At 44.2% G+C, this 11,816-nt stretch overlaps 1 protein-coding gene across 1 annotated transcript; it reads left to right on the top strand.

Moving 5' to 3' along the window:
* The first annotated feature begins 203 nt into the window (after positions 1 to 203).
* LOC133044307 (WAP four-disulfide core domain protein 5-like) lies at positions 204 to 10,164 on the top strand. The gene is made up of 4 exons (XM_061125701.1): positions 204 to 336; positions 3,650 to 3,751; positions 9,792 to 9,932; positions 10,025 to 10,164. Exons 1-4 carry the CDS (start codon positions 204 to 206, stop codon positions 10,162 to 10,164), a joined length of 516 nt encoding a protein of 171 aa, XP_060981684.1.
* The last annotated feature ends 1,652 nt before the right edge of the window (positions 10,165 to 11,816 follow it).

Below are 11,816 nucleotides of genomic sequence, written 5' to 3'. Positions count from 1 at the left end.
GTACTTGTTTTCCTATTTGGAACCAGTGTGTTGGTCCATGTCCAGTTCTAACTCTTGCTTCCTGACCTGCATATAGGTTTCTCAAGAGGTGGGTCAGGTGGTCTGGTATTCCCTTCCCTTTCAGAATTTTCCAGAGTTTACTGTGATCCACACAGTCAAAGGCTTTGACATAGTCAGTAAAGCAGAAATTCGATATTAGGCAGATGCAAATAAAAACCACAAGATACCACGTCATACCCAATAGTGTGATTATAAGAAAGAAACATTTAATGGAAAATGACAAGCATCGGCTAGGAGGTGAAGAAATTGGAACTCTTGTACCTTGCTGGGGAGAAGGTAAAATGGTGCAAACTCTGTGGAAAACAGCCTGACAGTTCCTCCAAAAGGTCAGCATAGAATCACCAGATGACTCAGTAATTCCACTCCCAGATGTATATGTAAAAGAACTGAAAACAGGAAGTTCTGGTCCATGACTGAGACACAGGAGGCTCCTCAACTCACCTCCACCCCTGCTCACACAAAGTTGACAGCTACAACACAAAGCCATTGAAAGAAATCCAGAAATGAGTTGAGCCAGTGCTACAGATTGGGCAAGCAAGAAAATACTCATGTTGAAGAGGACCTTGGCACACCCTCAAGCCACGAAGAACAAAGAAGGTGGCTTGGACAATTACAAGGGTTCGAGACACAACCAAGAGCTTGGGAAGGTGGGACGATGAGGTTCCTCTCCTATATGTGGTCACGTGGTCAAGACTGGAAGACATTGCTATTTGATCTAATTCCCAGAAGCCAGTACAGACTGTGGAGGAAAATGAAGTCTCCACACTGGGTCTTGCACATTTGAAAATCCCTTCCCCACACGTGCAGGTAGCTCCCTACTGGGCACACTCATTTGCACTGCAGGCTCCAACCCAACCACCGACCCTCACCTTTGCCCCACCAACCCTCAGCTCTGCTAGCCCTGCCAATCCACCTCGTTATGTCCCAGGAATATCAGAAAGTGTTGCTGCAACAGTTTACTGGGAGATCACTGCTCTTTACACATCTCTCCTGTTGGAGTCTGAGACTTAGCTCCACTGGCAGGCACTCCATCTGCCTGGCTGGCATAGTTACCTCCTTCCTGTGGTCTCTTTTGAAAAATAAATGATAAGGCAAAACACCCTGAGTCTCTGATATGTTAGAATAACTTAGTGGCATGAGCCATCCTCTCAGTTCAGTTCACTTCAGTTGCTCAGTCGTGTCTGACTCTTTGCAAACCCATGGACTGCAGCACACCAGACCTCCCTGTCCATCACCAACTCCCGGAGTTTACCCAAACTCATGTCCATTGAGTCAGTGATGCCATCCAACCATCTCATCCTCTGTCGTCCCCTTCTCCTCCCGCCTCCAATCTTTCCCAGCATCAGGGTCTTGTCACATGAGTCAGCTCTTCGCATCAGGTGGCCAAAGTATTGGAGTTTCAACTTCAACAGCAGTCGTTCCAATGAACACTCAGGACTGATCTTTAGGATGGACTGTTGGATCTCCTTGCAGTCCAAGGGACTCTCAAGAGTCTTCTCCAACACCACACTTCAAAAGCATCAATTCTTTGGCACTCAACTTTCTTTACAGTCATCTCTCACATCCATACATGACTACTGGAAAAACCAAAGCCTTGACTAGATGGACCTCTGTTGACAAAGTAATGTCTCTGATTTTTAATATGCTATCTATGTTGGTCATAACTTTCCTTCCAAGGAGTAAGCCTCTTTTAATTTCATGGCTGCAATCACCATCTGCAGTGATTTTAGAGCCCAGAAAAATAAAGTCTGCCACTGTTTCCCCATCTATCTGCCATGAAGTGATGGGACCAGATGCCATGATCTTAGTTTTCTGAATGTTGAGCTTTAAGCCAACTTTTTCACTTTCAACAAGAGCCTCTTTTGTTCTTCATTGCTTTTTGCCATAACAGTGGTGTTATCTGCATATCTGAGGTTATTGATATTTCTCCTGGCAATCTTATTTCCAGCTTGTGCTTCATCCAGGCTAGCCTTTCTCTAGACAATAATAATTTGGGGGTAGGGAAGACTTAAGGGGTGGCAGGAACCTGCAGTGGAAGGGGGACTTGCCTACACAGACCCCAATGACCTCATGGCTCTGCTGTTTATGCACTGGTCTTGCAGTCCTGTTCCAAGGAGGTGCCAAGGAAGTCCAAGTTCCTGGGAGGTGACACTCTGAGTGACTTCCAAAACAATGGCCTGGAAGTCAGTCTCAGCTTTGCCCTGAACTTGCTGTGTGACCTCAGGAGAATAACTCTCCTTCTCTGAGCTTCAGTTTGGGGTTTTGATTTTTATTGAACTTGCTTGTGAGCTACAGCCAAGTAGTCTGTGTAGTTGGTAATCAGGAATAAAAATCAGCCTCATAAAACTTTCCTTCTAAAGAAAGCTGCCAAGGGGATGCCAGAATTCCCAAAGTCATATCAGATCATGAACTACAGGGCCGCTCTTTTCCTGAGAGCTTAGAAGACAGCATGAGGTTAAACTCCCGCGAGCACTTCCTGACTGTGAGGGTTGTCCTGGGCTGGAACACTCTCTTCCTTTCTCAGGGTCAGAGGAGGGATCGCGTCACTTCCGAGAAGAGGATGGGGATCATGGAGAAGCGACGTTCCCATGGAGAAGACGTCCCAGCCTAGTTAAGAATGAACTGTGTCCTTGAGCCAGCCCCCTCCCATCTACAGGCAACTGTTCTCTCATCTTTCAGACAGGAGGGTGGGGAGAATGTCCCTGATCTCCTCCCATTCTGGTGAGTTATTCAGGTTTAGTGCATTTCCACTTGGGGCCCCTTAGGACCCTGAGCGCCACTTATCTCTTTTCCACCAAACAGAGGAGCTGGATGATGTGAAATCTAGGTGGGGGGGCGGGTTGGCTGAGATGACATTTTGCTCTGGATCCCTTAGCGCCAGGGAAGGGGTCTCAAAGGCCACCTTCATCCTCTGTGACTATCCACTGCAGCCAAACCTAAAGCCTCCCTCTGTGCACCCCTGATAGCTCAGCCAACTTCAGGCAGAGGGCAGTTCTACCAGATGCCACTGGAGGTGATCTTACCAAAGGCAGAGTGGTCTCTCTCTCTCATCCTACGGAGCCCAAGGGGAGAGACCAGGGCTGGCCCCACTCACCGTGCCAGCCTGGGCCAGCCATCTCCAGCAGAGAGCGCTGACCATAATTCCAATGCTTCCCTTCACAGGTCTCAGAGCTCTGCAAACCCTTCCTGGTCATTCAAAGCCGACTTCTATCCTCCACCTAAGCCACTGCTGGGACTTCAAGTGTTAGAGACCCAGGAAAGGGACCAATGACTCATCAACCCTCACCCTTTTTACAAATGAGAAAAACTGAGGTCCAAACACAGACAAGGCTTCTCCATATCACAACCCAAATCGGCGATACAGGCAGGACTGGATCCCAGCCCTGGACACCGAGGGCGGGTCCTCACCCGTCATCAGTTCTTGCACAAGCACCCTTGCACGGTGGCTCTTGGGCAGGGGGTGGGGCCAGGATGAGGCAGACACATACCACTCTGTTTATCCCCTCTCCTTCCTCCCTTAACTCAGTTGCTCTGGCCTCCCCGAGGTTGTAGGTGTTAATCTGGAGGCCTCTGGATTCTACTTTACTAGGTGTCAGCAACAGAAACATTAGGGCCCAGAGCCTCCTCCTCCTGGTGGCCCTCCTGGGTTTGGGGAGCCAGTTACCTGCTGCCTTGGGCAGGAGGAAGGGAGGTGAGTATGGGTAGGTTCCTATGCTCCAAGGACAGTGCTGGTTTCTACCTTTTAAGAGAGAATAAGAGTTTCGGGAAAGGCAGGCAATGAAGTGTAAATTGTGTCTGTGCGTGTGTGTGTGTATGTGTGTGCATGTGCCCGCTTCTTAGTACTTCCAGCAGCTTGTCTCTTGTCTGTACATCTTCATGCCTGTCAGCCTGCTTGCATGTGCAGCTGTAAATGTTTTCTTGCCAGTTTCCCAGTGCTTGCCTGTCCACACGTCTGACTGTAGGATTGTGTTCACATACATGCGTCTACCTCTAGTTATATGTGTAGCTTTGTGCCTGCTTCTTGGTGTGACCTGCATCTGCCCATGTATACCTAGGGACGACCACACACATGTGTGTCTGAGCCTGCATGGGCGTCCTAGTGAGAACACATGTCTTCCTGTGCCTCTGCGGGGGGTGGGAGTGGACGGTCAGTCCCTGTTCTTGGTGTCTCCATGGGGGTGTCTGGACCTGTGGGTCTGCAAGGCAGGGAGATGATCTTTTCTGTCATCCTCCATGGCGAACTAGGTCTGGTCTGGCCTCCTGCCCAACTTGTTTGTGTCCTGCTCCAGGCTTCTCAGTCTCCTAGCCCAATCTGTGAAAGGGTCTCTGGAGTTGAGTACGGGGCATGGTCTCTGGGATCCGGGGTTGTTGAAAGGAAGCTCTACCTACCCTACCTCTCTCCTCCTCTGCCTCCTTTAAAAGGCTGAGTCTGATGACTGTGGCTTTGTAGTAGAGACTGAATTCAGGCAGGTTGATTCCTCCAGTTCCATTCTTCTTTCTCAAGATTGTTTTGGCTATTTGAGGCTTTTTGTGTTTCCATACAAATTGTGAAATTATTTGTTCTAGTTCTTTGAAAAATATCTTTGGTAACTTGATAGGGATTGCATTGAATCTATAGCTTGCTTTGGGTAGTATACTCATTTTCACTATATTGATTCTTCCAACTCATGAACACAGTATATTTCTCCATCTATTTGTTTCCTCTTTGATTTCTTTCATCAGTGTTTTATAGTTTTCTATATATAGATCTTTTGTTTCTTTAGGTAGATTTATTCCTAAGTATTTTATTCTTTTTGTTGCAATGGTGAATGGAATTGTTTCCTCAATTTCTCTTTCTGTTTTCTCATTGTTAGTGTATAGGAATGCAAGGGATTTCTGTGTGTTAATTTTATATCCTGCAACTTTATTATATTCATTGACGAGCTCTAGTAATTTTCTGGTGGAGTCTTCAGGGTTTTCTATGTAGAGGATCATGTCATCTGCTAACAGTGAGAGTTTTACTTCTTCTTTTCCAATCTGGATTCCTTTTATTTCTTTTTCTGCTCTGATTGCCATGGCCAAAACTTCCAAAACTATATTGAATAGTAATGGTGGGAGTGGGCACCCTTGTCTTGTTCCTTACTTTAGGGGAAATGCTTTCAATTTTTCACCATTGAGGATAATGTTTGCTGAGGGTTTGTCATATATAGCTTTTATTATGTTAGGTATTGCCCTTCTATTCCTGCTTTCTGGAGGGTTTTTTTTTTATCATAAATGGTGTTGAATTTTGTCAAAGGCTTTTTCTGCATCTATTGAGATAATCATATGGTTTTTATGTTTCAATTTGTTTGTGTGGTGTATTACATTGATTGATTTGTGGATATTGAAGAATCCTTGCATCCCTGGGATAAAGCCCACTTGGTCATGATGTATGATCTTTTTAATATGTTGTTGGATTCTGTTTGCTAGAATTTTGTTAAGGATTTTTGCATCTATGTTCATCAGTGATATTGGCCTATAGATTTCTTTTTTGGTGGCATCTTTGTCAGGTTTTGGTATTAAGGTGATGGTGGCCTCATTGGAAGTTTACCTTCCTCTGCAATTTTCTGGAAGAGTTTGAGTAGGATAGGTGTTAGTTCTTCTCTAAATTATTGGCAGAATTCAGCTGTGAAGCCGTCTGGTCCTGAGCTTTTGTTTGTTGGAAGATTTCTGATTACAGTTTCAATTTGCTTGCTTGTGATGGGTCTGTTGAGATTGTCTATTTCTTCCTGGTTCAATTTTGGAACATTGTACTTTTCTAAGAATTTGTCCATTTCTTTCAACTTGTCCATTTTATTTGCATATAGTTGCTGATAACAGTCTCTTATGATCCTTTGTATTTCAGTGTTGTCTGTTGTGATCTCTCCATTTTTGTTTCTATTTTTGTTGATTTGATTTTTCTCCCTTTGTTTCTTGATGAGTCTGGCTAACGGTTTGTCAATTCTATTTACCTTCTCAAAGAACCAGCTTTTGGTTTTGTTGATTTTTGCTATAGTCTCTTTTGCTTCTTTTGCATTCATTTCTGCCCTAATTTTTAAGATTTCTTTCCTTCCACTAAACCTGGAGTTCATAATTTCTTCCTTTTCAAGTTGCTTTAGGTGTAGAGTTAGGTTATTTCTTTGACTTTTTTCTTCTTTCTTGAGGTAAGCCTTTATTGCTGTGAACCTTCCCCTTAGCACTGCTTTTACAGTGTCCCATAGGTTGTGGGTTGTTGTGTTTTCATTATCATTCATTTCCAGGCATATTTTGATTTCTTTTTTGATTTCTTCTGTGATTTGTTGGTTGTTCAGCAGCGTGTTGTTCAGCCTCCATATGCTGGAATTTTTAATAGTTTTTCTCCTGTAATTGACATCTAATCTTACTGCATTGTGGTCAGAAAAGATGCTTGGAATGATTTCAATTTTTTTGAATTTACCAAGGCTAGATTTATGACCTGGGATGTGATCTATCCTGGAGAAATTTCCCTGTGCACTCGAGAAAAAGGTGAAATTCATTGTTTTGGGATGTAATGTCCTATAGATATCAATTAGGTCTAACTGGTCTATTGTCTCATTTAAAGTTTGTGTTTCCTTGTTAATTTTCTGTTTGGTTGATCTATCCATAGGTGTCAGTGGAGTATTAAAGTCTCCCACTATTATTGTGCTATTGTTAATTTCCCCTTTCATACTTGTTAGCATTTGTCTTACATATTGCGGTGCTACTATGTTTGGTGCATATATTTTACAATTGTTATATCTTCTTCTTGAATTGATCCACTGATCATTATGTAGTGTCCATCTTTGTCTCTTTTCACAGCCTTTGTTTTAAAGTCTATTTTTTCTGATATGAGTATTGCTACTCCTGCTTTCTTTTGGTCTCTATTTGCATGGAATATCTTTTTCCAGCCCTTCACTTTCAGTCTGTATGTGTCCCTTGTTTCGAGGTGGGTCTCTTGTAGACAACATATATATGGGTCTTGTTTTTGTATCCAGTCAGCCAGTCTAAGACAGAAATATAGATCAATGGAACAAAATAGGAAGCCCGGAGATAAATCCACACACCTATGGACACCTTATCTTTGACAAAGGAGGCAAGAATATACAATGGAGAAAAGAAAATGTCTTCAACAAGTGGTTCTGGGAAAACTGGTCAACCACTTGGTAAAGAATGAAACTAGAACACTTTCTAACACCATACACAAAAATAAACTCAAAATGGATTAAAGATCTAAATGCAAGACCAGAAGCTATAAAACTCCTAGAGGAAAACATAGGCAAAACACTCTCTGACATAAACAACAGCAGGATCCTCTATGACCCACCTCCCAGAATATTGGAAATAAAAGCAAAAATAAACAAATGGGACCTAATTAAAATTAAAAGCTTCTGCATAACAAAGGAAACTATAAGCAAGGTGAAAAGACAGCCTACAGAATGGGAGAAAATAATAGCAAATGAAGCAATGGACAAAGAATTAATCTCAAAAATATACAAGCAACTCCTGCAGCTCAATTCCAGAAAAATAAATGACCCAATCAAAAAATGGGCCAAAGAACTAAACAGACATTTCTCCAAAGAAGACATACAGATGGCTAACAAACACTTGAGAAGATGCTCAACATCACTCATTATCAGAGAAATGCAAATTAAAACCACAATGAGGTACCATTATACACCAGTCAGAAAGGCTGCTATCCAAAAGTGTACAAGCAATAAATGCTGGAGAGGGTGTGGAGAAAAGGGAACCCTCTAACACTGTTGGTGGGAATGCAAACTAGAACAGCCACTATGGAGAACAGTGTGGAGATTGCTTAAAAAACTGGAAATAGAACTTCCATATGACCCAGCAATCCCACTGCTGGGCATGCACAGTGAGGAAACCAGATCTGAAAAAGACACATGTACCCCAATGTTCATCGCAGCACTGTTTATAATAGCTAGGACATGAAAGCAACCTAGATGCCCATCAGCAGATGAATGGATAAGAAAGCTGTGGTACATATACACAATGGAATATTACTCAGCCACTAAAAAGAATACATTTGAATCAGTTCTGATGAGATGGATGAAACTGGAGCTTATTATACAGAGTGAGGTAAGTCATAAAGAAAAACAACAATACAGTATACTAGCGCATATATATGGAATTTAGAAAGATGGTAACGATAACCCTGTATGCAAGACAGCAAGAGAGACACAGATGTATTGAACAGTCCTTGGACTCTGTGGGAGAGGGCGAGGGTGGGATGATATGGGAGAATGGCATTCACACATGCAAATTATCATATGTGAAATGAATCACCAGTCCAGGTTTGATGCATGATACAGGATGTTCAGGACTGGTCCACTGGGATGACCCAAAGGGATGGAATGGGGAGGCAGGTGGGAGAGAGGTTCAGGATGGGGAACACATGTACACCCATGGAGGATTCAAGTCAATGTATGGCAAAACCAATACAACGTTGTAAAGTAAAATAAATAAAGTAATTAATTAAAAAAAAATAAAAGGCTGAGTCTGACCTGTCAACAGATGGGAGAGGCTGGGGCTGCAGAGATAGTCAGACAGGTGCCTCCCCACCCAGGCGATGCCTCCACCTCCATCCCTTTTGGGGCTGTAACACTCTGACCACACCGGTGTGTGTATATGACTGTGTCTCTGTGTATATGTCTGTGAGTGGGGAGACTGGATTTGGAGAGAAGGTTAGGGAAGGCAGATGCAAACGTGAGAGTAATACACGGGGCAAAAAACAGGGCCTGCAAAGAGAAGCAGCTTGGAGCTCATCAGGAGCTGCCAAGTGGAAACAGGGTAGATGAAGCCACCAGAGAGATGGGATGGGGCCAGACCAGGCACGGTCTAATTGCCCAGGTGGAGATTTTGAACTTCGTTGGTTTTTTTTTTCCTCTGCCTTTTATGTCATCTGAGTCTCAAACCAACCCTGAGAGGATTCAGTCTAGCTTCCCATTTCACAGACAGAAAACTGAGGCTTGGAGTACAAAACAAACTAAAGCAACAACAACAACAAAAAGCCTTGCCGGCCATTTACAACAGCATGGATGGACCTTGAGGGCATTATGCTAAAAGAAATAAATCAGACAGAGAAAGATAAATACTGTATGGTATCATCTTAAAAAAATCAAGCTCATAGATACAGAAAACAGTTGGTGGTTGTTGCCAAAAGTAGGGTGTAGGGATGGGAGTGAAATGGGTGAAGGGGCTCAAAATGTACACACTTCCAGACATAAAATAAGTCACAAAGATATAATGTACAGCCTGGTGATTGCAGTTAATAATGCTACAATTCACATTTGGATGTAGCTGAAAGAATTGATCTTAAAAGTTCTCATCACCCCACTGAAACGTTGTGAATTAATTAGCCTCCAACCAATAAAAAAATGAAAAAAATAAAAAAGTTCTCATCACAAGAAAAAAAATTATAACTATGTATGATGACCGACATTAACGAGACACTGTGGTGATCATTCTGCAGGACACACAAAAATAAATCATCATGTTGAACACCTGAAACTAATATAATGTTACATTTCACTTTAGATGTCAATAAAAAAATAAATAAAAAACAGCAAGTCAATTCCAAAATTAAAAAAAAAACAAAACTGCAAACGATGGGCAAAGAAGTATGGAGTGGAGAATTTAGATGGCACGATCCCCAGGACAGCGCTTATACTGAATTCTGAACTGCCTCCAGTGGCAAAATGTGGGGAGTTCTCTTACAGAGACGTCTGGGGGCTGCCCACCAGATGACGGGCCCTGCCTCCTCTCGGTTCCTGACCAGTGTCTGCATGACAGCCAGTGTCCCTCAGGGATGAAGTGCTGTCACCAAGCGTGCTTCCTCCAGTGCGTGTGGAAGGTCTCAGGTAAGGGTCCCTGTCCACCGTGCTGACTCCAGCCAGACCCCAAGCCCCAGGGCCGGCGCACCGGCAGGACTCCCCCGGTCCCTGTGTTGCAGTTAAGATGGGCAGATGCCCCGAGGACCGTCAGCGCTGCCTGAGCCCCGTGCAGCACCTCTGCTCCAAGGACTCGGACTGCCAGGGCCACAAGCGGTGCTGCCTGGGTGCCTGCGGCCGGGACTGCAGAAACCCTGTCTGAGGTAGGGCTGTGTGTGCCTCGGGCCAGCTCCTTCCCTCTCTGAGCCCCAGCCCTAAGAGATCCCTCGAGTTCAGTCAGCTGAACAGGAACCTCCCCAGAAGCCTGGGCCTCCTGTGGCCAGCCCTGGAGAAGTGGATGGGGTGGGAGGGGTCCTCCTAGGATCACAGAGGAACGGGGTGTCCCTGTCCTCTTTTTGAACTTGTATCACCTGGATCACAGCCCTAACGCTCCGAGCTTCAGTTTGGCCCTGTGAAGGAGGGTGGGGGGTCCTGCCCTCCTGGCTGGGCTGATGGGGTCTGGATGGGGGAATCAGACCCAGAACCCAGAGCTTTATTATGGAAAGGGGGTTAACCTTTTCCTTGTCTCTCCTCAGGCTAATTCTGGGTTAAGATCCATAACTCTGAACCTCGGGATGGGGTTCTCTGCAGGAAGATATGAAGATGGGTGAGGTCTGGGACCCAGCAACCCAGACAGAAGCCCCTCTGCCAGTGGAAATTCCAACCTTAATAAACTCTGTTCTAGAAGAATTTTCCAAACACCAATCTGTTCACAATGTTCACCATACCTGTAGAATAGCATCATGATATTTTGTGTATTGCCTGTACTCCTATTGACCTAATGTTTTTCTTCCAAGGGACTCACTTTTGTATAAAAATAAGTTTACTTGAGAGGAAAAACTGGATATCACTACTTTAAATGGGATAAACAGGGTCACTTCTCACAAACAGAATGTAAGTGTAAAAGCAGATATAACAAAAGCAATGAAGTTCCATGTAAGTAAATCATGTCTGATTAAATGATACGAAATAATAATATTAGATTCTGGCTAGATACTGCCACCTGCCTGTGAGCCTGAAGCCTGCTCTCTGTCTCTGTTGTGATAAAGGATGATTAATGAGGGTTAAAGAGACATTAAAGACACAGACCTGTAATCTGGGATATTCTTGCCAGTGTACTCAGGATTGAAAAGAACTTTCTCAATTCAAGAGTCACTATTGTATGATGTTGCATCCAGACACACCCTAAGATCATTTCAAATTGCTCCACATTTGGGGAAATGTTGTCTGAACAGTTGAGATGTCATTATTTATGGGTGGATCTTACTCTATCATTGGATAATAAGTCACTGGCCTCTATTTCTTGTGGGCCTGGTCCATGGCCAGAGCTTAATGAGTGGGGGTGTTAAGGGAATGACAGCCATCCCAAGTGGCACTAGTGGTAAAGAACCTGCTGCCAATGCAGGAGATGTAAGAGATTACGGTTCGATCCCTGAGTCGGATGTGGCCCTGGAGAAGGAAAATGGCAAAACACGCCAGCATTCTTGCCTGCAGAATCCCATGGAGAGGGGAGCCTGGTGGGCTACAGTCCATAGGGTAGCAAAGAGTCAGACACTACTGAAGCGACTTAGTTCACGTGGACACACACACACACACACACACACACACACAGAGCCATCCCAACGGACATTCCTGAGAGTGATCCCCAGCAGACAGCACGCAGGAAAAGAGGGAGGTCCATCCTACAACCAGAGGGAAATGAATTCTGCCAACACTCTGTGAGCTGGAAGAGAAACCCAAACCCTAGATGAGAACCACCACTCTGGCTGACACCTAACTTCAACTTAGTAAAACACTGAGTAGAGAATCCAGCCA

The sequence above is a fragment of the Dama dama genome, chromosome 23 (assembly GCF_033118175.1).
Source record: "Dama dama isolate Ldn47 chromosome 23, ASM3311817v1, whole genome shotgun sequence".
Classification (NCBI taxonomy): Eukaryota; Metazoa; Chordata; class Mammalia; order Artiodactyla; family Cervidae; genus Dama; species Dama dama.
The sequence above is the reverse complement of the archived record's forward strand: the minus strand, read 5'-3'. Positions and strand labels throughout refer to the sequence as shown.

Excerpts from the sequence above, each read along its gene's own strand:
- LOC133044307 (XM_061125701.1), top strand. The coding sequence starts at position 204 with ATGCAAATAAAAACCACAAGATACCACGTCATACCCAATAGTGTGATT. Across the intron at positions 337-3,649 it reads TGTACCTTGCTGGGGAGAAG|GTGTCAGCAACAGAAACATT; the intron begins GTAAAATGGTGC and ends CTACTTTACTAG. Across the intron at positions 9,933-10,024 it reads GTGCGTGTGGAAGGTCTCAG|TTAAGATGGGCAGATGCCCC; the intron begins GTAAGGGTCCCT and ends CCTGTGTTGCAG.